Source organism: Lissotriton helveticus, chromosome 6 (genome assembly GCF_964261635.1).
Source record: "Lissotriton helveticus chromosome 6, aLisHel1.1, whole genome shotgun sequence".
Classification (NCBI taxonomy): Eukaryota; Metazoa; Chordata; class Amphibia; order Caudata; family Salamandridae; genus Lissotriton; species Lissotriton helveticus.
Window position 1 is genome coordinate 1,684,073,608 of NC_136067.1, and position 20,177 is coordinate 1,684,093,784.

The 20,177-nt window shown below is 42.1% G+C and overlaps 1 protein-coding gene across 1 annotated transcript in view; it reads right to left on the reverse strand.

Moving 5' to 3' along the window:
- The window catches only part of LOC144763698 (uncharacterized), a 65,714-nt gene extending 55,828 nt beyond the window's left edge, over nucleotides 1-9,886 (reverse strand). Inside the window, exon 1 of the mRNA XM_078649540.1 lies at nucleotides 9,672-9,886. Coding sequence (XP_078505666.1) covers nucleotides 9,695-9,886 — 192 coding nt within the window. The 3' untranslated portion in view covers nucleotides 9,672-9,694. The remainder of the gene's footprint in view (nucleotides 1-9,671) is intronic.
- Nucleotides 9,887-20,177: the final 10,291 nt, after the last annotated feature.

Sequence of the window (20,177 nt, forward strand, 5' to 3'; positions counted from 1 at the left end):
CTCTACTCACTACTCTACTCACTACTCCACTCACTACTCTACTCACTACTCTACCTACTACTCTACCTACTACTCTACTCACTACTCACTACTCTGCACTCACTACTCACTACTCTGCACTCACTACTCACTACTCTGCACTCACTACTCACTACTCTGCACTCACTACTTTACTCACTACTCTACTCACCTCACTACTCACCTCACTACTCTACTCACTACTCTACTCACTACTCTACTCACTACTCTACTCACTACTCTGCACTCACTACTCACCTCACTACTCTACTCACCTGAGAACTTGTTCCATACAGTGCCTAATCTCTCCCAAATTGCCTCACAAACTCTCTGACGTAGGCTGGCGGTGGTCTGCAGCCTGCCAACAAATGGAACATTGATGCCCCACAATGCTTATGTTAGAACATTCAGGTGCCCTCTATTTTGCTTTACTTCCTGTTGTGACCTTGCGGTGTACTTATCCTTAGGGAATAGTAGTGCAATAGATTTTAGGGTCCAGGCTGTGGATAGTTGTACGAAGTTACTTGCCTAGAGGAGGCTTGTAGTAAGTTATGTGTCTGGGTAGCAAAGTATCGGTTCCCCATGACTGCATATTTAAATCTTGGAAGGTACTAATTAGGAAGGTAGCTGCTTTTCTGCAGAGTGAAGAAAGGGCAATATAGCTTAGGCATTTTACGAGCAAATTAGATTTCTTGAAGGTAACAGTGCAGAGGCTCCTAAGTGTGTGCCAGCAATGACTGTGTGGCCACGTGGGTAACTGCCTAGAGTCTGCCCCACGAGCATTCAAGATAAACAGAAGAAATAGCATTCACACAGTTCAGCTTGGATTGACTAGGCTTGCTTGGTGATTGCACTGACTTGTACTTGGCTTACATCACTAAAGCAAAAGATGACAACAGAAACTACACAGATCGTTTCTGGCTACAGTTGGGAAGATAAGTAATATCACCTTGTAACCCTGCATCAGAATTTATTCTACCTTCCATATGATGTCCTGTTTACCACAGCTCAAATCTGCGAGATACGGGTAATCTGAAAAACCAGATATGAAGCAAAATGCGTGTTGTTTTTTAATGCCACCGCGGGTTACCTTTCTGCACCGCGTGTTGATGGATGTTTTCAGATTTTCTGCCCGACCTCCAGTGCGGTTAAATTCCCATCTTTCCCTCCCCATGTGCTCCGATCCCCTCCCCCACCTCTTCTGCCCGTGATTGCCGCTCCGTCTCGCTCGGTAGTGGCAGGGAGATGTACTCTCTGTTAGGTTCCCGCCTCTACATACTGTAGATTTCCTCGACGAGCATGATGGTGATTTCCGCTCTATTGTAGCGGGGTGATCGGATTACGTATTTACTTGGCGTTAGAAGTCGCCTTGACCCGAGATAGTGTCAATTCTGCATTTCAGGGCAGAAAGTGAATCTCTCTTCGCACTTATTAAATCTGAAGCCTGTGTGCACGTGAGGAGGACGCGCGCCCGACAAACGCACTGCTCTATGGTGAACGCGCGCACACCATCTGGAATGCATTACACGGCCACCCTGACAGCTCCTAATTAAGATTAATGCACTGCCGAGCACGTAACCGCTGAGAAAATGCCCAAAATGGCGCCCGACAATTACATCTGCCCAATCGCATCACGACTACTAAAAATACATCAACGCGAGGACCAATCAACATTCAGATAATACAAAAAAAACACGCGCACTAAGGAATCTGTCTTTCCCGAGCCCTAAAGAAACTTTTTTCTTTTTTTTCTTTTACATTAGGATCTCGGAGCTCCGCCCCGAGCCCTAAAAATGAAACGACAAGCCCCTAACAATAGGACTGTCATGTAGTATCGGGTAAATGATGTACTTGAAAATTCAACTAGGGGGGGAATGTTACTGTCGATGTAAGCAATGATAATTCTATGTAAATAAACGAAACCGAATCCCTGTTGTCAAAATCTCCCGATAGGACCTCTCCATCAACCTACGGCTACTGATTGACAGACCACAGGCGGTGTGGCACGTAGCCAGCAGGACAAAAGCGCGAACAGGAAAAACCCAAATTAGTCCCACAGATAGGCAGTGACACCACAAAGGTCGGGTAAGAGTGAGCCCAATAAAACACACATGGCCGGTGGGGGAGGGCATTACCAAAACACAATAAAGTCAGGTGCCACATGAAATTAGGAACACTTAGCCAATCAGAATGCAAAACACACAGCAAATGTAGTGATCATGTGCTCAGCATTCCGGACATCTAGACACTTTACCGACTGGCCCTCATTGTGTCCACGCATAGTCGAGACCCGCCTGCCTTGGTCATTGGGGGAGGGGAATGATTTATGGCTCTATGACTAGGCATACATTCCTCTCCCAAAACCGGATCTATTAATTGTTTTATGATGCTCCAAGAAATGTATATGAAGATGCTCAAAATGATTGCACTTTGAGACAGTCCTCAGAACCTGACTATAGAACTGCTCCCGGCTGTAGTGTTTCATTAAACCAACTGTTCCTGTTTTGCCAAAGGCCTCTTGTCTTTGTTTTTTCATGGTAAATTCATATTGGAGCAACACTGAAATTGATAAAAATAAACAATATTTCCCCACTAATTCGGAGTATAATACACTACAGTCATGATATACATAAAGGCACATAACAGTTCCCTTTGTTTTCTTGGGGAGTGGCAAACTGCAAGGGAAAAGTTGAATGACTACATGCATGTTATGTCACTTTACTAGCATGTTTAGAGCGTGCATACACCTTAAAGGTTTCTTGGCGCTTAGGTAACTGAAGTACTGCACGCTGCTAATCGGGGCCTAGTCATATGCTTGTTTAAAAAGCCATGTTTTTAGCCATTGCCTGAAACTCATGTAGCTGGGAGAGCTTTTTATCGCAAGTTGTAGGGGGGTTCTAGATGCAGGAGGCCAATACTAAGAATCAGGAGTCACCCATTTTCTGCATGTTAAATTTGGGGATGGTGAGGAGGTTCATGTGGATGAATCCGAGGTTTCGTTTGGGGATGCATTTTTTAATATGGGATGCTATACATGCCATGTTCCTTCTGTAAAGGGATTTGAAAATGATGCAGCAGTATCTGTGTTAATGGAAGATTAATCTGGCTGCGTGGTTCTTGGCAAGTTAGAGTCTGTGATGGAGGCCCTTAGGGAGACCTAGATAGAGAGAGTTAGCGTAGTCAACCCTATAATGACCAGAGCCATGACTACTTGGACAAGGAGCTCAGCACAAATGAATTTTTGAATGTAGCTCATTCTTCTGAGTAGCAGGAAGAAGTGAATGCTCCCAGCTGGGGCTTCATAGAGAGATCCTCATTTTTTCTGAGTTTAGCTTTAGATGATTGCTATTCATCCAATCACGATGAACAGCATAGTGCTTCGAAAGGTTTCCTTTGATTCAGACGAGTTGGTTTTTTTTTTAAACAAACTTTATTCAGTTTTCCTTTACCATCTGTGTGACCTTCCATATTTCTTGTGCATATTACTTGCAAGTATACAGCATTGTGTCATTTTAAGGATATAGTATGACACTCACAGCCCGGATTACTCCGTCCAGGACTTCATCCCTGGCTTCTTCAGCATTATTGTCCACAAAGTACATTAATCAAATCCGTTACAACCTCTGAGTCTATCCCGGAGGTCAGGGCAACGCTGCCCTACGGTTGTTCATATTCGAACTCCTCCCCTCCCCTATGAAGGCCACTAACAACAACAACTCCCCCCCTTCCCTGGTACCCCCCTCCGTCCCTTCCTCCCCCTCCCCTCAGACATGTTGCTCTCCCTTGTATCTCTCGTGTCACCCAATATGCATTCCTACCACACTATTGAAATCGTTATGTCAGTAATCAGGGTTCTGTCCAGGAGGATGCTCTCACATCAATCGCCTCACCCAACATCCATCCCACCCACGTACCAGAGGCAATGTTCCAGAGCTGGAGGGTGAGTCCCCGCCCGCAGAAGGTCAGTCGTCGTCATCAGCCGGTCTCTTAAGAAGGTCCACCATCGCTACCCAGGCCCTCGCAGTTTCCAGTAATTTATCATTGTTGGTCCTCCGGGCCATATGTAGTCAGAAAATCCCCTCACAATCCGCCCACTTTATAAATTTCTGCAGCCATCGCGCTGTATTAGGGGTAGTGACCGCTTTCCAATGACTAGTAATCTCCCTTTTAGCTAGGACTAGTCTTAAATCTAAGAATTTACAGGTGACCTTGTTTCGGGCAGTGTGGGGAATCCAGTGTAACAGGCAAACACCTGGAGTCAGCTGCAGCTCCCTGTCTGTCAGCTCCTTTAGTCTGGTCAGGACCTCCCGCCAAAACCCGTGTAGCAGTGGACATTCCCAGATGATGTGCACAAACGCAGCATTTTCCATTTTGCACCGCGGACAGGCTGTGTGGGATCAGAAAAACTAATTGATTTTGAGAGGAGTGAGGTACGCATGGAACACGTAAAATTGTATTAACGAGTTGTTTCTAGTGAAGACTAACTGCATGTCATCTACGTAGCTGTAGATTCTGACCTTCATTAGTTTTAAGGAGTGTACTAGAGCAGTGTTTCCCAAACTGTGGTCCGCGGACCCCTAGGGGTCCGTGACACATTCCCAGGGGGTCCTCAGGCAGCAGTTTTGAAAGCACTGCAAATGTTCCAAGTATAATTAGAAGTTTTCGAGCAACAATAAAAGTGTCAAGACCAAGATAACACCAGTGATTAATGTTCCTGCTGGAGAGAGATGAGTTTTGTCCAGTGGCAGCTTGACTTATTTAATGTAGCACAGAGAGTTAATATGCCTCTTGCAAAGAAAGTGTGCCTGCATTTTTTATTAACTGTGTTTGATCTGCATAGGTCAATGGGTTACTGCTTTTGTCACAGAGAGTCTTTAGTTTCTGTGCAGTTTATAAGTGACAATTGTGATCTAGCACAGAGACGTATGAACTGGCATCAAAAAGATGTTTGCAAACTGCATGGTACAAGATAGTAACTTAAGTTTCTTCCCAGTCTTTCATTATCCTGATGCTGCTAAAAAGGTTTATTTGAATGGAAATAAAGTTTCATTGTTAAAGTCAGTGCTAAACACTGTGTTATGCCTACCAGTATGAATGATGTGAATCCTACAACTAGTAGTCACCTTTGCCTTATGTAATTACATGTATGATTCATTGTCTCTATGGGGCAAATTTACAAGGAAAGTGACTCAGTGAATGCTGCAAGCCATTTGGCTGTGCTGCACTTAGTCACTTTCAAAGCACAGGGATGCAACATATTTACCATAGTATATTGCATCTCAGTGCTCCCCTTGCGCTGGTGCACAAACTGCTGCCATGCGCCGGCACTGGCACCCTTGTACCATGGTGCAAGGATGCCTGCGTTGTGGGGAGATTGTTTATGTTCAGGTAGGATTCCCTTTCTGCACAAATACAATCACTAGAGAAGATTTCATCTTCCTAAACAACGAGGAGAAATGAATACATTTATTCTTGTTGCACCTCCCTACGCTTCCCTTGGGGAGGTGTAGCATTTGGACGCATTTCCAGATTCATTATTTCTCGTAAATCTGGAAATGTGTCTGTTTTCATGGGTGTTGCTTGGGAACACTCACAGCAAAACCCATGAAACGCACCTTTCAGGCAATGTCCTGTGTGCAAAGGGGCCATACTTATAAGAACAGGAAAAGTCACGCAGGGTGGCTTTTCCTGTTCTTATAAATATGGGGCACTAAAATGCGCCGCCGGAGCGTCACTTTTTGTGACGCACCGGTTGCGCAAGGGTCTTGTAAATCTGCCCTATATGTGTGTGTGTTGTAAAGTGCTCTGACATCCTACAATGGTATGAGAGATGCTATAAAACAAATGAAATACATGTGACAGAGGGACTATGAAGAGACGAGAGGCGCTGGTGGAGTGTGATAAAAAGGGAATCATTGAAGAACCCGAACAAAGATTATCGTATCCTGGTGCATAGTAAAATCATCATTTACCATTCTTTTAAAGCTAGTACAATTCAATATATAATGATAAATGTGTTGTAGAATGCACTATTGTTTCCTAAATTGTCTTGGGGGGAGGGGGGCGGAGCCTCCCAAAGTCCCCTTTATAGTGGTTCGACTCACTCACTGCACTTGGTGTGCACCTTGTGGGGACTGGTCTGAAAACATTTGCCAGGGCTGCTTTGGGTTTCCAGACTGGCCCTGGCATGAGCAGGAGCCTCGTAGTGTGAAATAAAACCAACCATTTAAAAGTTAGTCATGGAGATGCAGCACCAACCTTCCCAATAAAGTTTTTAGTTTTTTGCAGATTCTTTCAATATAAAATACTAAAATCCTTAGTAATTCGACTATTTGTTTTGTGTTCACACCTGTGTTTATTTTTTTCGGATTACTGTTTGAAATTTAAATAATACAGATTGCTAGGGGGTCCCCAGCATCCAGTGCTGACTCAATGCGGGACCTCAGGAGCCAAAACTTTGGGAACCACTGTACTAGAGGAAGGATGCACTGGTTGAACAAGAAGAGTGGTCTCTCAGGTAGGAGTCAATCCAATTGAAAGCTGTACACTGCAGCCCCACTGCCTCGACACGGTCCACCAGGAGGTCATGGTCGACCATATGGAAAGCTGCTGATAGGTCGAGGAGGACAGGCACCTGGGTGATGCTCCGATCAACTTCGTCTCTCAAGTTCACCACCACAGAGAGGATGACATATTCAGTGGAGTGGGCTGGCAGAAAGTCTGCTTGATGGTGGTTGAAGAAATTGGTTTCCTCTAGGGAGGAGTAGAGGTGACGGGCGATATGGGCCTCTAGTATTTTCACTAGGTAAGGAAGCAAGGATATAGGACAGTAGTTTATTAGGTAAAGTGGGTCTAAGCTTCATTTTTTTTAAGCGGTACTATAAGGATTGCTTTAAAGGGGCTAGGGAAGGTGCCTTGGCTGATAGATGAGTTAAGGAGGGACATAGTTGGGTCTGGGAAGGCAGAGAACAGTGTTTTTAATACTTTAGGGGGCAAGTATCGTAAGGAGATCCCAAATTAACTTTAGTCAACAAATCCGAAAAGCCATCTTACCTGATAGCTGGGAAGTCAGAGGGGAGTGGGGTTTCTGTCTTCTGGAAGTGTTACATTTGGGAGATATGATGCAGGGTCTACTGCCTTTAATCAATTTGATTTTATCAATGAAAAAAAGAGTTAAGGGCATTGCATAGATTCTGTGTAGGTAATACAGGCACAGTTACTCGGTCTGCTTTGGACAATTCTGAGACAATGCCGAAAACCGCCTTTGATTTATTCACACAGTTAAGTATTTTGTTGGAGAAAAAGGCATAATGAGTTTCTTATATTCTTTAAGGAGATATGTATAGACTTTTTTTTCCAGGCGAATAGTTGTTTCGCAATTTACGTTCAGCATGTCGAAGATCAGGTTTAGTCTATTTACACTATTCAGGAAGCCATTTAGACACATTGTGGTGTCTAGACTGTTTAGCTTCATGGAGGGGTGCATGTGTGTAACTGGATACGGTTAGCCATTTGGTAACTGCTTCCTTGTGCCTATCTATGCATTTGATTTGGTTAGGGAGGTTGCTGACCAGTGGAGAAGTGTGGCTCAATGGTTAGAGCGGCAGACCCTGATGCAGAGGTCTAGCCCGGGACCAGGGTTCAATTCCCCGCCTCGGCGGGTCTTGGGCTCAAAATGCCACGGACCTGATCATTCTCGCCTCGGTGCCTATTCCAATCATGGAGTCCCACTCTGCAACTCTGGGCAATAGCTTGCTTAATCTCCACAACGGCCCCCACAACGCTAAGGATGCCTGGCCTCCACCTTGGGGGTGCCCAGGAGTGGACACCTCACAGGGAAAGCCAGGATGGGTTACACAGCGGTATTCGTACAAGCGCCTTGAGACCCTTGCGGGTGAGTAGTGCGCTATACAAGTATCAATTTACATTTACCAGTGAGTTGCAGAAGGAGTTAAGATCCACTCGGGAGCAGTTTCTGGAAAAGATTTCAGGACTTGGGCAGGTTTTAGGGTGATGTAGGCCAGTTAGTGAAATTTTGATGAGATGGTGGTCGGGCCATGTACAAGGGGAAACCATGTGGTTAGAAAGGGCTAGATTGGTGGACCAGACCTGGTTGAGTGAGTGGCCTTTGATATGGGTGCGTAAAAATACATGCTGTTCAAAATTAAGGTTGCTGAGAAGGTCAATTAAGTCTGTGTGTAGTTGCCCTCCGGTTTGCTAATTGGCACAGTTTTTGGGGTCATCGATTAACAGGATTTTGCCATGGTTGATAACTATGGGGGAGATTGACTGAGAAGTTGTGGGAATTATTGCATGTATCCTGGGGTTCTGTACATAAGAGAACAGGTCAAGGGGAGGTTGATGAATCAAGTTTGATCAGAAGGCTGTCAATAGCAGGGACACTAAGTGATACAATTCTAGTGAAACTAAGGTTTCTTTATTATTGCTGCTGCACCTCCACCTTTTTCATCGTCAGGTTGTTTACCTTGGGGTATGTAGTATCATTCTGGGAGAGCAGTCAAGATGTTTGGGGAGAAGTCAACAGTTAACCATGTCTAGGTCAAAAGTAGACTATTGGGGGATTCAGCGTCGAGTAAATGTATTTCGAGCTAGTGTTTGACCATGAATCTAGTGTTGAGATAAGTAATTGTTGAGAAAAGGAATTGTGAGTTGATTGATATTAACCTTAAATGGTTAGGTTTAGGGTTTCTGACTGGTGGCATGAGGATGGATTTAATAGGTTTAATCAGGTCTGAGACTGAAATGTTGTTTAGTAGTCCTAAATTATGTAGCATCGGCAGAAGGGAGGGATCTTATTTATAACTTCCCGAGTGGAAGTATATATGTCCCTCAGAAGAGTAGGTACATATTTGGGTGGGCACAGACGGGTTTGACTTTGGCGCGCCCTCTGCGTGCTTCCGCTGCACATCTGCACCACTGCCACCATTAAGTGTCCAGGGTGCTCTAACAGGCTCCTCCCGGTATGGCACTGATTGGTTCCCTCCTGGACAAATCAGTGCACAGAAGCACGGCAAATGCAATCAGGTGCGATGCCCTAGGAATACAATTTCAAAAACATCAAAGCGCGGCTTTAAAAGTGTTAAAAACGAAGTTAAATTGCAAATGCAATGATTACTTTATGGCAGCAGCCTTAGAAGCAGATTTTGACAAACTGGCAGCGTTACATCGCTGGCCAGCGCATCTGCCCCACAGCCACCATTATGTGTCCGGAGAGCTCTAACAGGTTCCTCCCGGTACGGCGCAGATTGGTTCCCCCCAGACCAATCAGTGCACAGTAGCGCGGTAAATACAATAATGAGCAGTGCGCTAGGAATACAACTTCATGAACATCAAGTCGCAGTTTTATAAGAGTTTAAAACTAAGTTAAATTGCAAATGCAATGATTACTTTATAGCAGCAGCCTTAGCAGCAGATTTTGACAAAGCGGCAGTGTTACATCCGTGGCTGGAGTGTCTGTACATGCTACACCTTAAGGTAAATTGCATTCTTCTTCAGTTACTTTTCTTTACTTAGTAAGACATTCCTTTCTATATTGATTTCAGCAATTTTCATGTTGGTTTATTGCACATTACACCCTTATTTTGGTTTATTACAGTACACCATTATTTTGGCTCAATAAAAAAGTTACTTACCCGATATAAAGTTCGATACTGTTCTATTTTCCTTTCGTTTGTTCTTTGCCTTGCATTACATAAGTCACAATAGCAGGCTCTGTTATGACATTCTCCGTTTTGGGGTGGAAAAGTGGATTCGATTTGATGTTATACCAGCCCCAATGCACAAGTCCGAGTCCAGTTCCCATAACAATCAAAACTTTATAGTTCTTCCAAATGTCTTTGAGGCCCATGTTCTAGATTATACCTGCACAAAAGTAAAATATTTTTGGCTGTTTAATGAGATAAACATTAAAACACGACAGCCTCAAACATGAACATGCAAAACATATTTAAATTAAAAACATGCCCTGTGCTACTTTCAAAATCATAAAGTACATTTTTCTCAATAGAGGCATACCTAATTGATATTTCTGAGACACAATTTATTCAATGTTGCTAAGCTTAGTGAGCTAAGGACCGATTCTTCTGTGCCAGCAAGACCAAGTGGTGGTGCCAAATCACTGCAAATTGCCTTTTATGGGTTGGAAGTGTACTCCAGCAAGTAAAAGTCAACTACGCCCGTGTTGGTCACCTCCACCTGCGTTTCAAAAATAAAATAGAAATACTTTGTAGATGTGGATGCCTTCAAAATGATGCGACTGCCATAGTGCCTTTATTTATTTTGTTTTCTTTAGTCATACTGCACAGCATAAGGGATGCTGTACAGTATACTGGATGCTGTACAGTATGGCTAAAACCCATTGCTAAAGCCAATAGGTCACAAAGGTGAGCACTAATGGCTTTACCAATGCTTGATAGGACCCAACATCTCCCTACACTTCAGAGCTGTTGTTTTGGTTTGCACACAGAGGTAAAGAGAAGGATACTAGTTAAGTCTGGAGAAAATGGGGAACTAATAGCACAACATTATGCGAGTAGCTTGCCTTGAAGGATACACCAAGTCCCAGTTCCTCCAGACTTACTAGAAGACTGAAAAACCATAGCTAACTTTAAAAGGGGTGGCAGATATTGATAACTAACAAACAGATTAACAAAACAATTCAATTATCAGAGTGCAGTAGTTGCAATTAGGATCCAACTTACTCTGTTCATTTCATTAGGCTTTATTCGGAACAAAGAACAATGTCCATAAAAGCACATTAAAAAACATTTAAGACAATATCCAGAGTTAAAAACAGAACAAAAGAAATACAGGCAAGGGGTTAATAAATAATTAAAAGCTCATACTTTTCCTTACATTGATTGCTTTATGGAGGAAGGTAGCCGTAAAAAAACAAACATCAGGATGATGCAGGTTAAAAAGCAGTTTCATGGAGTCATTTACAGTCCTCACTCCAAACTTCACAAAAATAGGTTTTAAATAAACAATTCACAAATACCTATACATTTGATCACAACAGAAGAAAGTGCATAGTGCTTTATGCTGAAGTATTGTCACACGGACATGGTCCAACCGGGTGCCTGTTCTGGGAAGGGAAAGCCACCTGTTTGTGGACAATCCCGATCCTTAATCTTGTTAATACAAACCGGTGTGATGTTCTAGTCACTTGGGTGAGATATGGTTGGTAGCCCACAAATTCATTCAAACCATTATATGACACACAAGTGGATAGGTTGCCACTATTACTAAGCCGCCTCTCAGAAAGAAGGTTCAAGAAGGACTTCTTCATTTCGGATTTAGATAAATAAGAGGCCCCGCAGTTATCTAATTAATTATCGAGGCCATAGATCGCCTGGAAACTATCTAAATTGTATTTAATCCATGGGATCTTAGAATGATTATCCATAGAGAGGCAGTCATTGATGATGGCTCTACATAGAGATGTTTCTTCTTTTATCCAGATAGATCGCCATAACAGAAGGCGTCTAAGGAGAATCAAATCGATAAGATGTTGAATGCCGAGTTCTCTATGTACTGGTTCATTAGAGGCAGAATTAGGTAGACACAAGAGTCTTTTTAAAAAGACGTTCTCCTCCACTTGTAGGCTCCCGGCAGGGGCGAAGCCCCATACCCCGGCACCATACAAAGCGGTAGAGAGACATCTAGACTGAAATATTTTAAGCATGTCTCTAACGCGCCTATCCCCTAATTTTGTGGCCAATGTAAACACTCCGTAAGCACTCTTCACCATCTTAGCCCTCACATTTTTATGCTCGCTAGTCCAGCTATTATTGTTAGAAAATGTGATACCCAGGTATGAAAAGTTTCCAGTTTTGTGGACCTTATCTCCATCAATAAAATAAGAGGATGACTTCCTATTACGCCCCTGCCCACATTCCATGATATAGGTCTTAGATTTGTTAATCACAAGCTTTCTCCCTTTTATAAACTGTGAAATCCCATCTATCAGGCGTTGGAGGCCTATTGGGGTGCGGGACAATAAAACAGCGTCATCCGCATAAAGTAATACCGGGACGCTGGCATCATTAACTTTAGGGGCATCTGCTGCAATGGTTTTTAGGACGGAATCCACTTCATTAATAAAAAGGGTAAAGAGCAAGGGGGCAAGAACACACCCTTGTCTGATACCCCACCCAATCCTAAACTTGGTTGTACACTCACCATTGGTACCGTATCGTACACAAGTACGTAATTTGGTGTAAAGACGGGCTAAAAATAGACGATACCCTCCGGTGCCCCCATTTCAATCAGCTTGGCCCACCAAATCGAAAGCACTACTCAAATCTGCAAAGCAGAGATAGATAGTGCCCGGCTTGGCCTGCGTATACGTTCCGATCAACAGTTCAAGGTTTAGACACTGTTCGATCGCCCCCCGCCCCTTTCTAAATCCAAACTGACATTCTGCTAGAATGCCATTGGCCTCAACCCATTCCTCCAGCCTAACCAGAAGCACCCTACGCATAACTTTTACCGATGAATTTAGCAGGGAGATCGGGCGGTAGTTCTTCACATCACCCTGGTCTCCTTTTTTATAAATAGGGTTGATGATCGATTCTTCCCATGTAGGAGGCACCCCATTACAAACTGCTGCGTTAAAATATTTAGCTAAAATAGGGCCCCATAGTTCTGGAACTAATTTATAAATATCAATAGGCACCCCGTCTGGGCCCTGTGCCTTCCCCCCTTTGCTTGCCCTAATGCTATCTAAAACTTCAGTGACAGTAATGTCCAAAGGGACGATGGGCCAACACTCCTCTTCATGACCCATAGCTTTGTCCGTATCAAAAATAGTAGAAAAATTAGAGACCCATGTTTCTCTGTTAACCTTCGATGTTAATTCGGGGACCTTCTCATCTTTAAGAAACAGACTATTCACTGTGGCCCAAAACAAGGTACAATTATTGGTTTCGGTGCCAGGGCCAAGTTATCCCAGGCCTCCTGCTGAAGTTCCAGTTTCCTTCTATTTAATGTGACCCTATAGCTAGCTCTAAGTTTAAAAACCAAGCTCTTATCTCTAGGTTTGGCTACCAATGCCCTTTTTAGCTCTTTTAGCGCAGAAGTGCATGCTTGATCAAACCACCCCCTTAGGAGGTCTGCCTTGCGCTTAACTGAGATAGTAAGCTTGCAATCAATGACTAAGTTAATTCGAATAAAATGCCGAATAATTTCGGCAGTGACGTCAACATCCTCAAGGATCTCAGTGATTTCAGATAAGCAGCTATTTATAATAAGATCAGACGTCATTTCTGCTTTATCCCCTTTCCATCTAAGTCTTGTCCCATTAGACCTAGGAGGTTCGATATTATCAATAAGCCCTGTACTAGATGAACTATTCTCTTTCCAGAGAAAGGCCTCAATAGTTAAACAGTTATGGTCGCTGAGAAAAATATCAACGACTTTAGGGAGCGAAATCCAGGGAACAAGGCTAGAGGAAGTACAAATAAAATCAATCACAGTGTTTGCCCCCCGACCTGTAAAAGTGGGGATTATCTCACCCTGATCATTTTTCTCATTGACCAAAATGTCCATGTCATATGATGCTAGGAGATTATTTAGAGACTCCCCGTATTGATTATGATGAAAATGGAGATCTCCGTCTCCAAAGCAATTGACCACCCCACATATATTAAGGTTAGAAAGTGGGCAAACTGACATATTATCACCACTGCGTCCCTTCCAATTAAGGGGCGACCCTCTGGGCGCAGCTGTAGATAAGTGATCGCAGGCGCGATATTTTCAATATGATATAGATAATCCAATCTTAATGTTCAATCACACGACATCATTCGATCTCAGTTGTGAATAAAGTATTTATTCCATCTTCTTTAAGTTTAAATTGTTATGTTGTACTTCACATACAATTTCAATCCATTATTTCAAATTTCGCAAAGTCCCAATGCATTTCGTGCCATATGGCACTTCATCAGGGGAATCTGTAATTTAATATACATGATGAGGACCCACTTTCAGATAATCAATATCATAAACAAGCTCGAACATTCCATCTAAACAATAAAGAAAGCCTCTCTCCTATATAGTATCCTGTGTGTTATATATTTACACTTCCTATTCATAAACAACATTGTGATAGTGCATCATATACAACACGTGAACAGCCAGTGGGCTGTAAGTTCGTGGGTAAGAATATGATAAATTAGTGACGCATAAAGTAAAAAAATGAATAAATATAAGGAGTATTCTGCAAATACGGTTTATACGATTGTGCTCTCGAGTTAATGGCCAGTGATAATCGTCAGGAACACAATAATAGTGGTGTCCAGACGAGTGCAAAATATATGTGACGCATAGTTTAAAACTAAAGCGATGATGACAGGGTCAACTCAGTTACCGCGTGGATGCAGTTCTGCCGGGTCTTTGAACACAGAACATCGATATGAACTCACTCTTACCAGTTAAGCCGCGAGGCTGTCGCGTAGAGTGCAAAATGCTATCTGAAACGCCGTAGCGCAATGCTTTCGTTCCGCCATTATAAAGCGTGTTGTTGTCCGGTTTTAGAAATAAATGATGGCCTACTGAACGTTATGTAAACATTCTAAAAGGTGGCGGCCATCTTGGAGTGTGAAATGTACTGATGTACAAAGCGAAAATACTAGAGGTACTTCATGTTAAACTGAATCAGTAAATATATAAACCTGTGAATGATACTAACGGTTCTGACCAATTAACATAAACTAAAACTATACAAATAAAAGTAAGTGGCATATATCAAATATAGGGGAATAATAAACCACTGTCACTATCTTATGTTGTCAGTCATTGTTCATAGTGTTATTAAACATCACAGATAACACGAGAATTCCGTGCGGTCATTCAGCCCATGGGGCTTTAGGGCATCCAATCTAAATATCCATTCATTTTCTTTTTGAAGTAGTTTCCGATTGAGATCAACATGTTCATCTCACTATGAACAATGACTGACAACATAAGATAGTGACAGTGGTTTATTATTCCTCTATATTTGATATATGCCACTTACTTTTATTTGTATAGTTTTAGTTTATGTTAGTTGGTCAGAACCGTTAGTATCATTCACAGGTTTATATATTTACTGATTCAGTTTAACATGAAGTACCTCTAGTATATTTGCTTTGTACATCAATACATTTCACACTCCAAGATGGCCGCCACCTTTTAGAATGTTTACATAACGTTCAGTATGCCATCATTTATTTCTAAAACCGGACAACAACACGCTTTATAATGGCGGAACGAAAGCATTGCGCTACGGCGTTTCAGATAGCATTTTGCACTCTACGCAACAGCCTCGCGGCTTAACTGGTAAGAGTGAGTTTATATCGATGTTCTGTGTTCAAATACCCGGCAGAACTGCATCCACGCGGTAACTGAGTTGACCCTGTCATCATCGCTTTAGCTTTAAACTATGCGTCACATATATTTTGCACTCGTCTGGACACCACTATTATTGTATTCCTGAAGATTATCACTGGCCATTAACTCGAGAGCACAATCGTATAAACCGTATTTGCAGAATACTCCTTATATTTATTCATTTTTTTACTTTATGAGTCACTAATTTATCATATTCTTACCCACGAACTTACAGCCCACTGGCTGTTCACGTGTTGTATATGATGCACTATCACAAAGTTGTTTATGAATAGGAAGTGTAAATATATAACACACAGGATACTATATAGGAGAGAGGCTTTCTTTATTGTTTAGATGGAATGTTCGAGCTTGTTTATGATATTGATTATCTGAAAGTGGGTCCCCATCATGCATATTAAATTACAGATTACCCTGATGAAGTGCCATATGGCACGAAATGCATTGGGACTTTGCGAAATTTGAAATAATGGATTGAAATTGTATGTGAAGTACAACATAATAATTTAAACTTAAAGAAGATGGAATAAATACTTTATTCACAACTGAGATCGAATGATGTCGTGTGATTGAACATTAAGATTGGATTATCTATATCATATTGAAAATATCGCGCCTGCGATCACTTATCTACAGCTGCGCCCAGAGGGTCGCCCCTTAATTGGAAGGGACGCAGTGGTGATGATTTGATTTCAACACCTCAAGGATGACAAGGTGAGACCTCTGTGGCACGTTACGATAGACTAAAATTAAGTGTTAACGCCTGTGCACAGTCAACAAACTTACTTATTATTTGATATACAAACTGACATATTAAAATCCCCAGCCAAAAGCAAATCGAAAACAACATTGGAACCCGTTAATCAATTAACGTCACGACATGGCTGTAGAAATTTGATTCCGTCAACAAACACGAACAGGAAGTTATCCTGCAGGATAATACTTTTCACATGCCTCAATAATCTTTGGATCAGTCTACGCTCAACTGTAAGTGGGTGGTGTGTGTCTGATGTGGCCCCAGATAGCCATATCCCAGGGACACGGTTAGCTGGTTGTAGGAGCTCTGAAGATCACTTTAATTTTAGGTAACTTCACTACAGGTAAATTGGTATTGTAGATCAGTTGTTCCCAAATTGTGGTCTGCTGACCGTCATGGGTCCATGACATGTTCCCAGGGGGATCAGCAGGCAACAGTTTTAAAAGCACTGTAAAGTTTCCATGTATAGTCAGCAGTTTTCAGTCATCAAAAAAAGTGTCAAGATAACTCGGTGATTAATGTACCAGCTGGAGAGAGATGGGAGTTTTTTCCAGTGGCAGTTTGTCTTATCTAAGGTAGCGGTTAATTTGCCTGCTGCAAAGAGCATGTACCACACACTTTAAAAAACTGCATTTAATGTGCATAGCTCAGTGGGTTACTGCTTTTGTCAGAGAGATTATTTTGTTACTGTGCAGTTCATAAATTACAATCGTAATCTAGCCCAATGAGCTGTGAACTGCGGTCAAAAAGCTGCATGCAAACTGCATGGTACACGTCAGTATGTTATGTTTTATTCCCCAGTCTTTCATTATCCTGATGCTGTTTAATAAAAGTTGTAGTAGAAATACATTCTTGTTATTAAAGTCAAAGCTAACCATTGTGTTATGTTCTGAATCAGAGGTTTGTGGTTCTCCAGACCAAGCATCCTTAAAAAACGCCTACCTGTATGGATGATATGTGAATCTTACACTTTGTGGTCCCCTTTCCCTTACGTAACATTTTCTACACACTGTTTTACACATGTATGATTCATTGTCTCTGTATATGTGTGATGTAAAGTGCTCTGACACCCAGTGAAGTAGATAACCAGGAAAGTCCTTTACAAATCTGTGCCTGAGGTAGCCCTTGTTAGACGATGGCTGAGACCATTTAAGATAGGCAGCCAATGTATAGGGGCAAGATTGGATGAAATGTGAAAGCATTTGCTAAAGACAGAGGGCAAGATAAAAAGAGGGAGTTTTATGTGGCAAGCAAATGAGATAAAAGATAGTTAAGCATGCCAAGGTAAAATGAGTTAGATAAATCCAGTCACGAGATGATGGTAACCAGGACCAGGGCATTGAGCTAGAATGCAGGTAGTAGAGAAATAGACTTCCAGCAGACTTGCAATTTTTTTTTAAAACATGCTGCGATTACCTTATTAACGTTGACTCTGGAAATATGGTGCATCATCAAAAATGACTCCCAGATTGCAATTGTTAACCATAGGGATCTCTGGGAACATACAATTTGGTGTTTCACCAATTGTCTGAAAAGGTGCTACCAGGGTTTCAAAAGATGAGAACTTCTATATTATCTAAGTTATGTCTTGATAAATTGTGCTTTATCCTCTGGGTGATTGCCACTGAGCAAGTTTGAATGCTTGTCTGATGAAAGACTTATTATCTTGCATGCATATTAATAATCTGTTCTCATCAGTGTACACAAAGAAAAGTAACTTCTGAGATCGTACAACAAGATATTCTTAGATACAACCAACAAGTTTGGCTATTTTAAATTGAATATGGCTAGGGATAAGTCACATCCATCACACAGGTAGTAGTACTCTCCAGAGCTCTAAAGTTTAAAAGTTCAATTGTACCTCACAACATGCAGCCAATAGAAATGTGGCCCGAGTATCGGGGGCATGGCAGAACAGCTGTCTGGGGAAGTAGTTACTACTCCATGGCTACATTGTTTTTTATCCATTAAGTTTCTATTCGGGCTATTGCAATTGACCAAATATTGTTCCTTAGCGATACTTAATTTGGTGGGTCCATTTGCCGAGGTGAGTCTCTGGAGTTTTCTTAGGTATGATCACTTGCCAGATCAGTACCTCCACTTTTCAGGTGTCATGTCTGTTGCCGGGGCAGAATAGATTTCCTGTGGCTGTACCACAGTGACTGACACTGAGTGAGTGACTTCGCTCCTGTTCTAAAGCCCATGTGGCCTATCCACCACCTGCCTCCGCTGCACACATGTGGAACGGCCAGGCTGCACTCACCATTAGATGCTCTATGTTGAGCTGTTGCCTAGCTAAGACAGTGCTTCTAAGGCTGGGGATATGTGACAGCAACTCATAGAGGTGACTGGTTCCTCTCCTCTTCAGGTGCTTACAGGGCAAGTCCATCAACTGCCCTCATCTGCAATTCAGATGAGGCACTCTCAATCAAGTGTTTGAAATCTGGCTACTACCCGAACATGGAGGCTGTTCTGAGAAGGAGGAAATGCTGCTGCTGAATGAGACACAACAAAGGGATGGTGCCCCGTCACGACCAGTTTATTGTCTGCCTGAAGCTGAATCTTGAGGAACAGATGAAGGTAGTTAGAAAACAAGTTTTTGAGAAAAATTGTCCATAAAAATTCTATAAACAATACATATAAACAGTTACAGTATAAAATTAAATTAGAACATATCAGCACCCCCCCTTTATTGTAATCCATCCTTAAAACTCTATTTAACAGAACGTAAAAACCGAGCAATTCCTACTGCCACATCTAAATGACACATTTCTGACAGCAACTCTACAGCCTTCATCCTTTAAACTGTTCTGCATTTAATAAACAAGGACCTTAGGAACTTAATCCGGTTCAACAGATAAAAACCCAGTACATAAGTATAAGCAACAAAGAGCATTTTACCATCAGGTGGCAGGAACAAAGTCCATTATGATCCTGGGTCATTGCCCAAAAGAAGCAGGATAAGTAGATTGGATTGCATCCCACTATTACCCTCAAAATTCAATTATGCAGGCCATGATCAGGTACCTGCGTCAGGTAGGGTAAAACTGTACTAGAACTAGAGAGGGTATTGAAAAACCGACTGAAGGCTTCTGACTCAGGTAGGCCAGGTCCAGAGTCCCTGCTGCATTTGCCACAGACTCTTACAATATTTGTTTATGTGGAAAAGGGGACCAGGACGCAATTGTACCACGATCAGAATGGAGGTTCTTAATACCTCTTAATATATTCTTTACCTCCCTTACCCACCTTCTTTCACTGCCTTGGAACTCATCCCAGCAGAGTATAGAGGCCTTTTTCACTTCAACATCCTCCAAGAGCCTATTAAAAAATCTTAGATGAAGGGGTGCACGGCTGATATGCAGCCTTCCAATATGAGCAGACGGTTAAACCTTTATTTGTAAGAAATGCGAGGAAATGGCATAATGAGGGCATAAGATGAGTATGTTGCAGCTTATGTTTTTGTTTCAGGAAAATTCATTCTTCCTTTCTGGCAAAAGAGAGTGTAATAATACAAACTAGAGATAAGACCGAATCAATCACGGTCTTTGCCAAAAGATCAGTCTTGTAAATTTAGCAGATAGAGAAACATATAGTTAATGTACAATTCCTTCAATGAAGCAGCGACAGACTGCTTTCTAGGTACACAAACTGGTGTTTCCTGTACTTCAAGGGATTTTATTAAATGCACATAGAAAACCGATTGCACTTTTTACAGTGCAATTCACTGCCATTGGCACGTTTAAAATGTGTATTGGAGGTTACAAAAAACACTTAATTTAGAGTTCTCTGCAAACCCACAAAATCTACAGTAAATATGTCAACAGATCTTCATCCATAATGGCAGATTTTGATATAGATTCGTAAAATCTTTTATCCAGGCTGGCACTTAGACCCCCACCTCCTTACCTAAATAAACAAGCATTGAAAATGCAATAGGTCTCGCAATAGAAGAGTTTGACATTTTTTGTTTTGCATATGGATGAGTGGCGTT